Consider the following 14,856-nt stretch of genomic DNA (forward strand, 5'->3'; position numbering starts at 1 on the left):
TCGACCCCTAGCTTGGGAACCTCCATATGCTGCGGGAGCAGCCCAAAGAAATAGCAAAAAAGACAAAAAAAAAGAAAGAAAGAAAAACAAATTAGAACACTTCCTAACACCATACCCAAAAATCAACTCAAAATGGATTAAAGACCTAGATATAAGATCAGACACTATAAAACTCTTAGAGGAAAACGTAGGCCAAACATTCTCCTGACTGACTAAACGACAGCAACATCTTCTCAGATCCACCTCTTAGAGTAATGACAATAAAAACAAAAATAAACAAATGGGACTTAATTAAACTTAAAAGTTTCTGCACAACAAAGGAAACCCTAAACAAAATGAGAAGACAACACACAGAATGGGAGAAAATATTTGCAAATGAATCGACTGACAAGGGACTCATCTCCAACATTTATAAATACCTCCCACAGCTCAATACCAAAAAACCAAACAACCCCATCAAAAAATGGGCAGAAGATCTAAACAGACAATTCTCCAAAGAAGACATACAGATGGCCAAAATACACATGAAAGGATATTCAACATCATTCATTATTAAAGAAATACAAATCAAAACCACTACGAGGTACTACCTTACACCAGCCAGAAAGGCCATCATCCAAAAGTCTACCAACAATAAGTGCGGGAGAGGGTGTAGAGAAAAAGGAACCCTATATCACTGCTGGTTGGAATGTAAATTGGTGCAACCACTGTGGAAAACAGTATGGAGATTCCTCAGAAAACTAAAAATAGAATTACCATTTGATCCAGCAATCCCACTCCTGGGCATCTCTCCAGAGAAAACCATGACTTGCAAAGACACACGTCCTCCGATGCTCACTGCAGCACTATTTGCAATAGCCAAGACATGGAAACAACCTAAATGTCCATCGACAGAGGAGTGGATCAAGAAGATGTGGTACATACACACAACGGAATATTACTCAGCCATTAAAAGAAAAGAAATAATGGCATTTGCAACAACATGGATGGACCTAGAAATTACCATGCTAAGTGAACTCATTCAGACGATGAGACACCAACATCAAATGCTATCACTGACATGTGGAATTTAAAAAAAAGGACACAATGAACTTCTTTGCAGAACAGACACTGACTCACAGACTTTGAAAAACTTATGGTTTCCAAATGAGACAGGCTGGGGGGCAGGGGGATGCACTGAGGGTTTGGGATGGAAACGCTGTAAAAATTTGGTTGTGATGATGTTTGTACACCTATAAACGTAATAAAATTCATTACTGAATTTAAAAAAGTATACCTGTAAATAAAAGACTGAACGGAAATTTAAAAATTTAGATACTTATCATTGATTTCAGGTAAATATCAAATAACTTTTGGCAAAAGTATGTCTCATGCATTATTTTTATTATATCTTAATGTTCATAGCATAGGAAAATATAAATTATTCAAATGTGAAAAAAAATATTGCCATCAACTAGATAACTTAATCTTAAGGTAGATTAAGTCCTCGTGATAATCCTCCCCAATAACCCTCACGATAGCGTTACTGTGAGGATTTAGCTCAAAGTACTTAATCTATTTTAAGATTATATACAATGGCTCATTTGATATATGAAGGAACCGAGGCCACAGTGACATTGAAGGACTGTGAAAATGTGTCTCTGAATCCAAGAGCAGAGAGCATTTCTAGAAGGAAAATGCTCTCTGGGCATTTCTCTTGGGCGGGCCTCAGTTTCTCCCGCTGGGGAATGGGAATTACCAAACAAACCTGCAACGCGTGCCTTTTCCGCCAGGGGGCGATGGTGCCCCACAAGAGGATTTGGGGTGTAGGGGCGCCAGAACCCGCGCTGGGACAAGACCACGAAGAAGCAGCCCCTTCGCTTCTCCCGACCCGCTTCTCTAACGCAGAAGTGCGGCAAAGGCCCCGCTGAGCGCGGTTCAGGTGACTCTGAGACTGTTTAGATTAGTTAAGGGGGGGTAAGCTGCCCTCGGCTCTACATTGTATTTCCAAGTTTGATGCCTACATCCAGTTCCCAAATTGAACTTCCAGATCCCGGATTCGAAACTACCGGCTCCCAGAGTTGCCAGTTCGAATCTAACAGCTGTCTGTACTCTGATTTCCCCGACCTTCCCAGCGCTCCAAGTTCAAATTCCAGCCCCAACCGAAGTTCCCAGGCGACTCCTCCAGACCCTGGTCCACTAGCAAACCTTCCCCTGATCCCGACTTCGAGTTTCCTCTACGCCTCGGAAGGATTGGGGTGGGGATGGCGAAAATGGGGACACCTCGCCTCTAATTCCGCACAAGGGACTCAGGGCTGGGGGTAAAGTGGTGTGGACCGAAGTCTCTGGAAGCGGGGGCGCGGCAGAGGGGCGCAGTGACCCGGCCGGCGTCCCCACCCGCCTCTAAACTTAGCCGCCGTGACGCGCGGCCGGGCTATCGCGGCGGGGCCGGGGACGCAGGGGGGCCGGAGCGGAGGGGGAGCGGCTCCGCTCCGTGAGCCTCTATTTATAGCGCCCGGAACCCGAAATAGCGAGGAGCGGAGCGGCCGGGATGACGCGGAAGCCGCCGGGGACTGACTCACCCGGGCCCCGAGCGGCGGCCCCCGGATTGGGGACAGTGGAGGCGCCTGGACCGGACCCCCGCCATCCCGGACACTTCTTCTGCCTGGACATCCCAAGTTTCCACGTGGCACTGTGGATGGATATGCAGCCAAAGGAGGAGCTGCAGCATGAGAGACCGAGGTTAGAGCAGAGGTGGGACTTCCCTCAAAGAGCCCCCCCCCCCAATCTATGAACTAACTTTATACAAGAGAGGTTGGGAAGGAGGGGGGATGAACCAGATAGGCAACACGACTGAGGCGTCTTAGGGGCAGAGTAACGGGCAAAATAGCAAAATAACCGGGCCAATCATCAGGCCACAGTTGTCCCCCTCTCCACTTGCCAGGGCTCCTTGCCGTTTCCCACCTCCCCAGTCCTAAGAACTCACACTTCTCAGGTTCGCGGTGCTAAGGGCCATCCCTCACAAATTAAACTCTGGGCCTTGCTGGATGGGGAGCCCTTTGAAGGCAGAGCCAGGCCCTTCTCGGTCATCGCCATGTCCCCAGCACTGACCAGCACAAGACTGGCCTCTGGAGAAACTAACTGCATGAATAAAAAGTGGTAATAAAATAAAATGGTGTTTCCCAAGCTACTAACAGCAAAATGTTTACTGTACACTGCATGCCAGATGTAATTTGAGGAGGAATCTAAGGGTCTTGCTATAACCTTAGGATGGAGGTACTTTTATTATTTTCATCGGTACCATATTCATGTTTTTTGTTTTGGTTTGGAGAGTTTTTGGTTTTTGGTTTTTGGTTTGTTTGTCTTTTTAGGGCCGAACTTGTGACATATGTAGGTTCCCAGGCCAAGGGTCAAATCAGAGCTGGAGCTGCAGCTGCAGCTGCTGACCTATGCCACAGCCACACCAATGCCAGATGCAAGCCACAACTGCGACCTACGCCACAGTTTGCAGCAATGCGGGATCCTTAGCCCAATGAGCAAGGCCAGCTATCAAACCTGCATCTTCATGGATACCAGACGGGTTCTTAACCCACTGATCCACAGTGGGAACTCCAATCTCCATGTGAGAGATGAAGAAACGAGAATATCTGAGAATAGCTGAGCTCACCCTGCTTGCAGTCAAAGCTGTCTCTCTAGCTCTTTTTTTTTTTTTTTTTTTTCCCTGCTGGATTGAACCCATGCCACTGCACTAACTAGAGCTACAGCTGTGACAATGCCAGCTCCTTAACCTGCTGAGCCACCAGAACTGTCTTTTGAACCAGGTCGCCTGGCACAAGAGGTGTTCTGTTCCTAGGATACTGTCTCTAGGCCCTATAGAACCCAAAGGGAAGGAGCGATTCTCAAACTACAGTCCACAGAACCCTGCCAGAGGGACACGGAACACAGATGGCAGAGGAAGGGGCCATGTGAAGATGGAGGCAGAGACCGGAGTGATGGGGCCACGAGCCCAGGACCACCTGGAGCCCCTAGAAGCTGGAGGAGGCAAGGAAGGATCTTCCTCTAGAAGCTTCATGGGATGCGGCCCTGGCCCCACCTTGATTTAATATTTCTGGCCTCCAGAAGAGAGGGAATATATTTCTGGTGTGTTGAGCCACCAAGTTTGTGGGAACTTGTTAGGCAGCCACAGGAAATGAATACAGTGTTTGGGGGCCCGTCACCTTCCACCCTGAAGACAGAGTTCTTGTGTCTTTCAGATGCTGTCTCCTCACACGAGGAAAGTGAGGCTCAGAAAGAAAGCAGAGCCAAAACCAGAACTCAGGTCCCCAGAACCTCCTCCTCCAAGATCCCGGGGTCACTGTGGGAACTTGCAGGGTATTTTCCTGTTGAGAAAATACAGGATACTTAGTGAGTTTTCTTTTAAGGCTGGGCTTGAGAACACAAGCTTTTGGTGGAGTCCTGGTTAGTTTGCTTACTTGCTGTGTGGCTTTGGTCAAGAGGCTAACCTCTCTGTGCCTCAGTTTCTCCTATAAAATAGGGATAACAAGACAAGACATCTCAGAAGGCTGTGATGGGGAGTATATAAGAATCAACTTTGCCTTTTGACATAGTCCCGACAGTCTTTGCAAAGCCGTAAGACCAGCAAAATAAATGAGATGCAAAGATGGGAAGGTAAGAGATGAAACTGCAACTTGGAGTTCCTGTCATGGCGCAGCAGAAATGAATCTGACTAGGAACCATGAGGTTGCAGGTTCGATCCCTGGCCTCTCTCAGTGGGTCGAGGATCTGGCATTGCCGTGAGCTGTGGTGTAGGTTGCAGACAGGGCTCAGATCCTGCGTGGCTGTGGTGTAGGCTGTCAGCGAGGCCAGGGATCAAGCCTGCATCCTCATGGACACTCCTTCCCTGCCCTTTTCACTCTCATTTTGTCCTGAGTGTACAGAGCAGCCTGCACAGAATCACAGCAGACTGTGCACAGAAGCAGATGTGAAGATCCAGCTTTCTTCTGCTGAGTCAGACATTAAAGGGATCTACAAAAATGTGAAACCAGGAGTCCCCATCATGGCTCAGTGGTTAACAAATCTGACTAGGAACCATGAGGTTGCAGGTTTGATCCCTGGCCTCGCTCAGAGGGTTAAGGATCCGGCATTGCCGTGAGCTGTGGTGTAGGTCGCAGATGCGCTCGGATCCCGTGTTGCTGTGGCTCTGGTGTACGCCAGTGGCTACAGCTCTGATTCGACCCCTAGCCTGGGAACCTCCATATGCTGCGGGAGCAGCCCTCAAAAGGCAAAAAGACAAAAAAAAAAAAAAGTGAAACCATGTCCCTGTTCTCATTAAATTTTCTTTTTGTTTTGGAAAATACCATTGTTTTGAATTTTAAATATATTATTTATGTTCACCTAAAATTGGTTTTTAAAATTATTTTTAAATGAATAAATTAATATTACTTAAATTTCTCAGTTTTAACCTCTAATACAGTAGATATGGATAAATATAATCCACATCAACAAAAACTCTTTGGAGTCAATAATTTTTTTTGGCCGTACCTATGGTATGCAAAAGTTCCTGGGCCAGGAATCGAATCCAAGTCATAGAAGTAACCCAAGCCACAGCAGTGACAACACTAAGTCCTTAACTACTAGGCCATCAGGGAACTCCTCTCATATTTTTTAAGAGCATAAGGGGACCTGAGACCAAAAAGGTTAAGAATCACTGAACTGGAGTTCCCAATGTGGCACCACAGGATCTGTGGCATCTCAACAGTGCCAGGACACAAGTTCAACCCCTGGCCCAGCACAGTGGGTTAAGGATCTGGCACTGCTGCATCAACTGTGGCTCAGATCTGATCCCTGGCCCGAACTCCATATGCCGAGTGGCAGGGAAAAAAGGGGAGAAAAAGATTATTGATTCTCTGAGTTTTTCTGCGAAATGGCAGTTTGGGTTTTGCGAGTTTTTTTGCGGGGGGCGGGGGGGGAGGGGCGCGAACACTCACGGCATAGGGAGGTTCCCAGGCTAGGGGTCAGATCGGAGCTGTAGCTGCTGGCCTGCACCACAGCCACAGCAACATGGGATTCTGTGACCTACACCACAGCTCACGGCAACGCCAGATCCTTAATAACCCACTGAGCAAGGCCAGGGATCAAACCTGCAACCTCATGATTCCTAGGTGGATTCGTTAACCACTGAGCCATGACGGGAACTCCTATTTACTTATTTTCTCACCAGGGATAGAATTTGAGCCACAGCTACAAATTATGCCGTAGCTGTGGCAATGCTGGATCCTTAACCCACGGACACTGCACAGGCTGGGAATTGAACCTACACCTTGGCATCGTCCCCAGCCACTGCAGAGACAATTTCCAGATCCTTAACCCACTGGGCTACAGTGGGAACTCTCAAGTTACAGGGTTTTGTTTTTGTTTTTGTTTTGTTTTGTTTTTGGCTTTTTAGGGCCACACCCGTGGTACATGGAGGTTCCCAGGCTAGGGGTCTATTCGGAGCTACAGCTGCCGGCCTACGCCACAGCCACAGCCACAGCAACACCAGATCAGTGAGTTAAGGATCTGGCATTGCCTAGAGCTACAGAGTAGGTCACAGATGTGGCTCGGATCTGTTGTTGCTGTGGCTGTGGTATAGGCGAGTGGCTGCTGCTCCAATTTGACCCCTAGCCTGGGAACTTCCATCTCCTGTAGGTGCGGCGAATAAAGAAAAAAGAAAAAGGGTGAGTGACTTGATATTATTATAATCATTTTGACCTTGGGGACCCCCAGGTCAATCATTTTAACCCTCTGAGCGAGGCCAGGGATCAAACCTGCAACCTCATGGTTCCTAGTCAGATTCGTTAACCACTGCACCACGATGGGAACTCCAATTTTTTTTTTCTTTTTTGGGGGGATTCTAACCTGCTGTGCCACAGCAGGAACTCCTAGTTTCTTGACCTTAAGCCATGCTCTCCCCTGGAGGCACACCATCACATGTTAAATCTGGACTTCAAGGAAGCCACACTCCTAGATCCATGGTCAAGACATTGTCCACTGCTCTGATGTCCAATTTGGCAGCCACTTGGCTACATATGGCTTTCAAGCACTTGAAACGAGGCTGGTCCAAAGTGAGATGATGAGATGAGTCATGAGAATAAAATGCACACCAGATTTCACAGACTTAGTGTGATAAAAAGAACGTAAACTATCTCATTAAAAACCGCTGAGGAGGAGTTCCTGGTCGTGGCTCAGTGGAAACGAATCTGAGTAGCATCCATGAGGACACAGGTTGGATCCCTGGCCTCGCTCAGTGGGTTAAGGATCCAGCATTGCCGTGAGCTGTGGTGTAGGTTGCAGACCCAACTCGGATCCTGTGTTGCTGTGGCTATGGTGTAGGCCAGCAGTTCTAACTCCGATTTAACCCCTAGCCTGGGAACCTCCCTATGGAGGTTGGCCCTAAAAAGCAAAAAAAAAAAAAAAAAACCAAAAAAAACACGGGAAGGTAAATTGGTGTAACCACTATAGAAAACAGGGTGGAGATTCCTCAAAACACTAAGCATAGAATTACCATATGACCAGCAATTCTACTCCTGGGCATCCATCCAGAGAAAACCACAACTCGAAAAGATACATGTACCCCAATGTTCATTGCAGTACGATACACAATAGCCAGGACAGAGCACAACCCAAATGCCCATCGACAGAGGAGTGGATCAAAAAGATGTGGTACATATATGCCATGGAATATTACTCAGCTGTTAAAAAAATGAAATAATGACATTTGCAGCAGCATGGATGGACCTAGAAAGTATCACGGTGAGTGAAGTTCGTCAGAGAGTCAGACAGTGACAGACAAAGGTCACATGCCATCACTGATGTGTGGAACCTAAAAAAAGGATACAAATGAACTTATTTGCAGAACAGAAACGGGTTCACAGACTCTGAAAAACTTACGGTTACCAAAGGGGACAAGTGGGGAGAGGGAGGGGTGGACGAGGGGTTTGGGATGGAAATGTTCTAAAATTAGGCGAAGATGATGGTTGTACAACTATAAATATAATAAAAATTCATTGGAGGACTTCCCATCGTGGCTCACTGATTAACGAACCCAACTGGTATCCATGAAGATGAGGGTTCGATCCCTGGCCTGGCTCAGTGGGTTAAGGATCTGGCATTGCTGTGAGCTGTGGTGTAGGTCACAGATGCGGCTCGGATCCTGAGTTGCTGTGGCTCTGGTGCAGGGTGGCAGCTACAGCTGCAATTCGACAGACCCCTAGCCTGGGAACCTCCATAGGCTACAAGGTGGCCCTAAAAAGAAAAAAAATAAAAAAAAATAAAAATTCATTGGATTAAAAATAAAATAATAAACACTGTAAAAAAGAAAAAGAAAAGGAGTTCCCGTCGTGGCTCAGTGGTTAACGATCCAACTAGGAACCATGGGGTTGCGGGTTTGATCCCTGGCCTCGCTCAGTGGGTTAAGGATCCGGTGTTGCCGTGAGCTGTGGTGTAGGTTGCAGACGCGGCTCGGATCCCACGTTGCTGTGGCTCTGGTGTAGGCCGGCGGCTACAGCTCCAATTCGACCCCTATCCTGGGAACCTCCACATGCCGCAGGAGCGGCCCAAGAAATGGCAAAAAAAAAAAAAAAAAAAAAAAGGAAAAAAGAAAAAGAAAAATCAAACCAAACCCTAACAAAAACGTGGCCCTAAAGGATGCTCTGAAGCCCCTACGTCCATCAGGAGCAGATGAAGAAGCTACTGAGCAGAGAGAGATCACAGGGCTGTGGAGAATCCTGTGGCCGCTTGTTATATGAAGTATATTTTTATTCACAAGTTATATACATGTGTGCCTCTATAGAGAAAAATTATAAAATAAAAACTTACAAAATGGAGATAAAAATTCTCAAATAACTGGATGAGCCAGGCTGCATGAGATCACAAGTTCAAATCCTGACTCTGTCCACTCCCTGGCTGTGATTCCTTCCCTGAGTCCCAGTTTCTTCATCAGGAAGCTGGACGTGTTTGTTCTTGTGCCCCGGGGGGCTGTTGGGGGAACTGCTGTGAGACCCAGCATTGGAAGGGCAGGGCTCACTGCCCGGCAGAGAATGAGCTCCAGCAGCAACCAGGTTTCTGGTTTAGGTTGGCGGGAGTCACGCTAGGTTTCTCAGCAGACTGGATGGTTGTGTTGGACCTCAAAGCATGGAGAAATATTCACTAGGTGGAGAAGGATGGGAAAAGTGTTTGGGCGGAGGGAAGAGAATGTTCCCTTTGGGAAGTGCGCAGAAGCACGATGCGTTTGGGGAAAGGCAAGCTGACTGAGTACTGTTTGAGGGCACAGGGACCACGTGCTGGGGGAGGGGCGGGGCAAGAGATGGGGTTGAAGAGGCAGCAGCATTCAGGCCTGGCAGGTCACAGGACTAGAGCACTAGTCAGGAGAGCAGGCTTTCAGCAGGGGTAAGACCTGACAGGAGCAGGTCTGTGGTTTAGCCAGATCCTTCCAGATGGGAAGGGGCAGGAATGGGGTGGGAAACCAGGGAGGAGTGTAGGAAAGGGCTGTGTGGGGATAAGGGATGCGGGCGGCAGCCGGGCCAGAAGAGGGAGTGAGAGGAGGGAAAATATGAAACCTTCAGAAGAGAGAACGGAGGGAGTTCCCACTGCGGCTCAGTGGGTTAAGGATCCAGCATTGCTGTGGCAGTGGTGTGGGCCAGCAGTTGCAGCACTGGCTCAACCCACAGCCCGGGAACCTCCCTATGCTGCCGTGAAGGTGCAGCCATGAAAAGAAAAAGAGAGACAGGATTGAGATGTGTGATGGGCTATGGGAGAAAAGGGAAGGAAGGTACCAGGATGAGGCCCAGAGCTCTGGGCCAGGAGGCATGGTCATCGTGGGACTGTGCCCTAGCTGGGGACCTGGAAGAAGGAGGCACCTCTATGGCCGGCAGCTGTTGAGATCAGGGTGAAATTCTGTGGGCCATCCAGGAGGAGGCACCCAAGAGACTTCTAGACACTTGGGTCGAGAGAGTGTGAGAGATGGCCGGGCAGATGCTGGGAGGCCAGCAGAGCTCAGACAGGGCTGAGATCCTGAGAGGGGGAGACAGTGGGGGTGCATGAGGGTAACCTCACCATCAGCCAGTGGAGAACCGGACAGCATTGAGTTCTCATCCCAGTCTATGCCTGGGGACAGGAAGTTGAGCAGACACAGGGCTCCACAGGAGTATCTGCCCAGTGGGAGGTGGGGGGGTCTAGATATATACAAGGAGTCCAGGCCTCCAAGGGGGCACTGTGTAATGAATGGGGCTCCAGCGAGGCACAGTGATCCATTCCCAAGGACTGAGGGGCAGTGGAAAATGTCAGGATCAGTTCCTGGGCTGGGGTGGGGCCACAGATTGGAGGGGCAAGTGAATTGATTGGGAAGCTCTTGGGTTCAAATGGTTTAGGGAAATGTATTGGCTTCCATTTTCAAAAGGTCAAGGAGTAAAACTAGCTTCAGTCACAGCTTGATCCAGGAGCTCCAATAATGCTATGAAGTCATTGTTCCATCTCTGAGTTTCATATGTCTCTGATTTTTTCCTCAGGAAGACTTTCTTTGAGACAGCAAAGATAGTCCCATTAGCTCTAGGCTCCCATCCCATCCTCTTAGTCAACTCAAGAGAGAAGAAAGGGCTCCTGCCCAATGGTTCCAAGTGGGTCACATGCTCACCTCTGAACCAATCACCATCACCAAAGAATAGCCCAACTGGAATGCTCTGATTGCCTGAGACCGGGTCTCTCTCTCACACACACACACACACACACACACACACACACACACACACACACACGGAGGACTGGGTGAGCCCCAAGACGACCGGCAGAACTGAAATTGAGAAAGGGGTGGTTTCCCTGGAATTCTTGTTGTGGCTCAATGGGTTAAGAACCTGACATGCAGGTTTGATCCCTGGCCTCCCTCAGCAGGTGAAGGATTTGGCATTGCCGCAAGCTGCAATGTAGATAAAGATGCAGCTCAGATCCAGCGTTGCAATTTGACACCTAGCCTGGGAATGTCCATATGCTGCAGGTGCGGCCCTAAAAAGATAAGTAGAGAAATAAATAAGACAAAAATCCCTGCTCTTTGTAAGAAGGAAGAAAGAAGCACCCCCCCCCAAAAAAAAGAGAGAGAAAGGGATGGTTTCCCAAAGAACAAGGAAAAGGCCAGCAAAGCTGTAGATGCCCAGGTTGCTGGGAGAAAAGGGACATGGGAAACAGATTTTCTCATCTGTTCATGGGGCCTAGGAAGATTACCTCACCTTCAAGGGTTAAGGTGAGGATTCCATGAATTAATGCAGATATTTTGTAGGCTGCTTGACAAAGAGTAGGCCCTGGACAAAAGCTACCTATTATTTTAAAACCAGTAATCCAGTAATGGTGATGAGTGGTATCTATATGCTGGGAGGTAATGAGCTCCCAGGCTCAGGAGAAGACCAAGTGGAAGCTGAACAATCACACAGTGAAAACTCATGCAGTTTATATTGTTCACGTTCATTCCCAATTAGTTCTTCTCCAGGCTTCTGTCTCCACGTCTATGAAAGGGGATAAGGGGACAGCATGAAATCAGAAGGTCATTTTAGAGTGTCACCTCCTCAGAAGAAGCCCTTCCCTGACGACTCATACCAAAGTATCCTCTTTATTATAATATCTTCTCCCATTCATTTTCCTTACAGTGCCCACCACAATCTGAAAGCATTTATTTACTGTTTTTCTCTCGCATTAGAAGATCAGAACCAAGGCAAAGATCTCTTGTCTGTCTTGTTCACTGCTGTGTCCCCATCACCCAGCCCAGTGCCTGGCCCACAGCAGGCCTTTGAAGAATACCTGTCGAACAAGACAAATTCTACCTATGAAGGCAAAGAGTGCCTCGTTTTCTAATAGGTAGTGAGTTCTCCACTGAGGGAGGTGTCCAAGCTAAAACAGAACGAGAGTACCTAACAATCCATGATGCAAAACCCTCAGCCCAGTGCCTTTCCCGCCTCAGATCCCTCATTTACAAAATGGGTGGGGGTGGGCCAGCGGGGGCCGCGCTGGGGAGAGAAGGGGGATGAACTCCTGGCCCAGCTCCTGCCTGCGATGCCCGCAGGGGCCACCAGGGGGCGCGACGCCTCTGCCCAAAAGTCGGCGCCCAGCCGCTGGAGCCCGAGTGGATGAGTTCCGATGGCCCTGGAATATTCTGAGCCGCGCGCTAGCTTCCCGGCGGCCTGGAACCCAAGAGGCTTGTGCCGATGGGAGGATGATCCGCGGCGGGCGCTCCTCGCTGTGCTGGGGGGCGGGCGGGAGGGAGGGAGGGAGGTGACTCAGGCGCGCCCCCCCCACCGCCCCCCAGTTCTCGCGAGGGAGCGCGCACGGCCTCGGGAACCCGCGCGGTGCTGCGTCCATTTTTACCAGAGCGCCGCTAAAAATAGTCCTCGCTCTCCGAGCTGAGCCCGAAATAGCGGCCCCCAGATAAGGCAGGACAACTCAGCGCTTCCGGGGAGCGGAAGGGGATGGCAGCGGGGAGCGGGGGGCGAGGGGGATGGGGATGGGCTCAGCTGGGCCTCGCAGCGTAGCCAGGGCAGGACGATCGGCCCACGCCTATCGGCACCCGCTGTCCCCACGCTGCCCCCAACTGCGACCCCAATCCGCTTCCTGTAACCTATCAGCAGCCTCCAATCAGCACCCCCTCTCCCCTCCATTCCCGCAATTCCCTGTCTCTTGGTCCCCACCCCATCCTCAGCCTCCCCTCCATCCTTTATCACAGACCACTGACCACCTGCCCCTTTCCTATCAAAGTAATTCCTAGTCCTGCTGCACCCCCCTCCCCGTGTCCCCATCCCCACCTCTCAACCTACCCATCCCAAAGCCCTGTCCCTATTCTCCCTCCCCACCCACTGCAATCTTGTGCCTTTCTGAATCCCACCCTCCCCCAAGTCCTCAGCTCCTCTCCTGTGGGGGGAGGATGGGGAGGTCACAGGAAGTCACACCAGACCTGCAAGCAGAGGGCTGGGGGTGAGGCTCTGACTTGTTGAGTTTCTACAGTGGATCGAGTGGGTTTAGTCCTGGGTCTCAGCAGTCTCAGGGCTCATCTGTGCCCAGAGTCAGGGATTCAGGCCAGGGCCAGAGTTGGGACTCAGGATGGTGACAGGTCTGTCGTCACCAAGGTTGGGGTCTCTGTGTCACCAGAGTCAGGGCTCAGCCTGGCACCCACTGTTTGGTACACCAAACCAAATTCTACCAGGATTCTTTCCTCCCTGGCAAGTCAGTGATGGGACACAACAGCTCCAGGCAGTGGCAACAGCCAGGAACCCTGCTCTCTCTGGACCTAGGTCTCCCCTTTGCACTTGGATCCTTTAAGGCATCTTCCCATTCTGATATCCTGTGACTGACTCTCTCAGTGCCTACTCCAAAAATCGCCGCAAGGATCTTAAATATTTATATCACGTTTACCTAAGGTTCAAAGTCTGCATCTTTCTAGTCTCTGAAACACCACAGAACAGAAACAGCCCTGTCCTGTGTGGCCCCAGGGAGAAGAGTGTAGTAGACAGATGTTGCCTCGGTGAAAATTCAGGCAGAACTCTTGGGCTGCGGATGGCCGGCAGCCTCAAGGAGTGGTGATGTTCTGACCATAGAGGACAGCAGGTTTGAGCCAGGTAGGTGTCTGACTGTCCTGCTGTCTGGACAGGACTCAACCACCAGGCAAAGGGATGAAGCTGGAGGCTCCTTTTATTCTTCTTCTTGATGTGGGATCGTAGTTCCCAGACCAGAAAGCAGGGGCGAAAGCACAGGGTCCCCCCACTAGACCACCAGGAAACTCCCTGGAGCATCCTTTAAGACAAGAAGAATCATGTAGTTGGATCAAAGAATTAAGAGGCTGGAAAAGTCAGCAAGGACCTGCCAGAACTGGGCCAGATGGGCCATGGTGAGGAAACTGGACTACTTCCCCAAGGGCACTGGGGCATCAATGGCAGGTTCTGAGCAGACGAGGGACATTGTAGGTTTCTGCTTTATCAAGACCTTTCTGACCACTTCCTGGGGGTAGACAGAGGAAGGGGGGGGGGGGAGGGGCCTGGATCCAGGTAGGAAGGAGAGGAGGAGAGAGCAGATTTGAAAGACAGTGAAGAGACAAGAAGGACCAGACTTGGTGGCTGAGAGGCTTTGAGGGCAAGGAGGCACCCACCATGAGGCCCAGATCTCTGCCCAAGTGGCAGGGACGGTGGTGGTGTCATCCCTGACATGAGGCCCAAGAGGAAGATGAGCAGGTATGGGTAGAGGGTGCCCAGGGAAGTTTTTAAGTTTCAAAGTCAGTCCAGAGATGGTAGTTTTTAAATTAAAAAAAAAATTTTTTTAATTTGGGGAACATGTATTGACAAATAGAAAAGAGTATACTTTGAAAAAGTAAATTTTCCTCCTCTTTCTGATCCCCACTTCTCACCGTCAACCATTCGTGTGTACCTTGGCCAGTAGGATTCATTGAGGTCTCACAATATCCCCAGCTTGGGCCAAGCCCATCACAGAGACTTTGCTCAAATCACTCACCACCCAGTATGTAGGCCAGGCAGCACTGCTAGGCCCATTTTAGAGAAGTGAAAATTGAGGCGAGGGGAGGTGCAAGGATGTATCCTTTCAAAGGCCTGGCTTTGAAAGCTTTTCACAATTGAAGCAGGTTAGCTCAGAAAGGGCAGAGTCTAGGGGCCAAGTTCCAGAGCCCAGGGAACTGGAGGGGGGTGGTAGGGGGTTCAAGGGGGCTTCCTGGAGGAGGAGTGAGGGAAGCTAGGAAGTGCCTCCCAGAGCCTTCTGAGGATGGATTTGGACAGAAGTAAATGACTCCCTTTGGGGGGACTGAAGTACCCTGGCAGCAGGGCAGCACCCCCTCTACAGGCCCAGAGGTGTTCATAGGAG

At 49.8% G+C, this 14,856-nt stretch overlaps 1 protein-coding gene across 2 annotated transcripts in view; it reads right to left on the reverse strand.

The window, feature by feature from the left end:
* The window catches only part of ERCC1 (ERCC excision repair 1, endonuclease non-catalytic subunit), a 55,453-nt gene that overhangs the window by 22,626 nt on the left and 17,971 nt on the right, over positions 1–14,856 (reverse strand). Inside the window, exon 3 of one of the 2 annotated variants that reach the window (XR_014804800.1) lies at positions 2,562–2,701. Coding sequence is in view for 1 of the 2 variants with exons in the window: in XM_021093259.2 (XP_020948918.2) it covers positions 2,562–2,626 (65 nt within the window). In the remaining variant the exon portion in view is untranslated. Of the gene's footprint in view, positions 1–2,561; positions 2,702–14,856 lie in introns of those variants that run through there. The other variant, XM_021093259.2, reaches the window with a different exon arrangement.

Source organism: Sus scrofa, chromosome 6 (assembly GCF_054392235.1).
Source record: "Sus scrofa isolate SSC_HxYL_T2T_F1_AM1 chromosome 6, Sscrofa_HxYL_maternal_Yorkshire_Landrace_v2.0, whole genome shotgun sequence".
NCBI classification, from domain to species: domain Eukaryota; kingdom Metazoa; phylum Chordata; class Mammalia; order Artiodactyla; family Suidae; genus Sus; species Sus scrofa.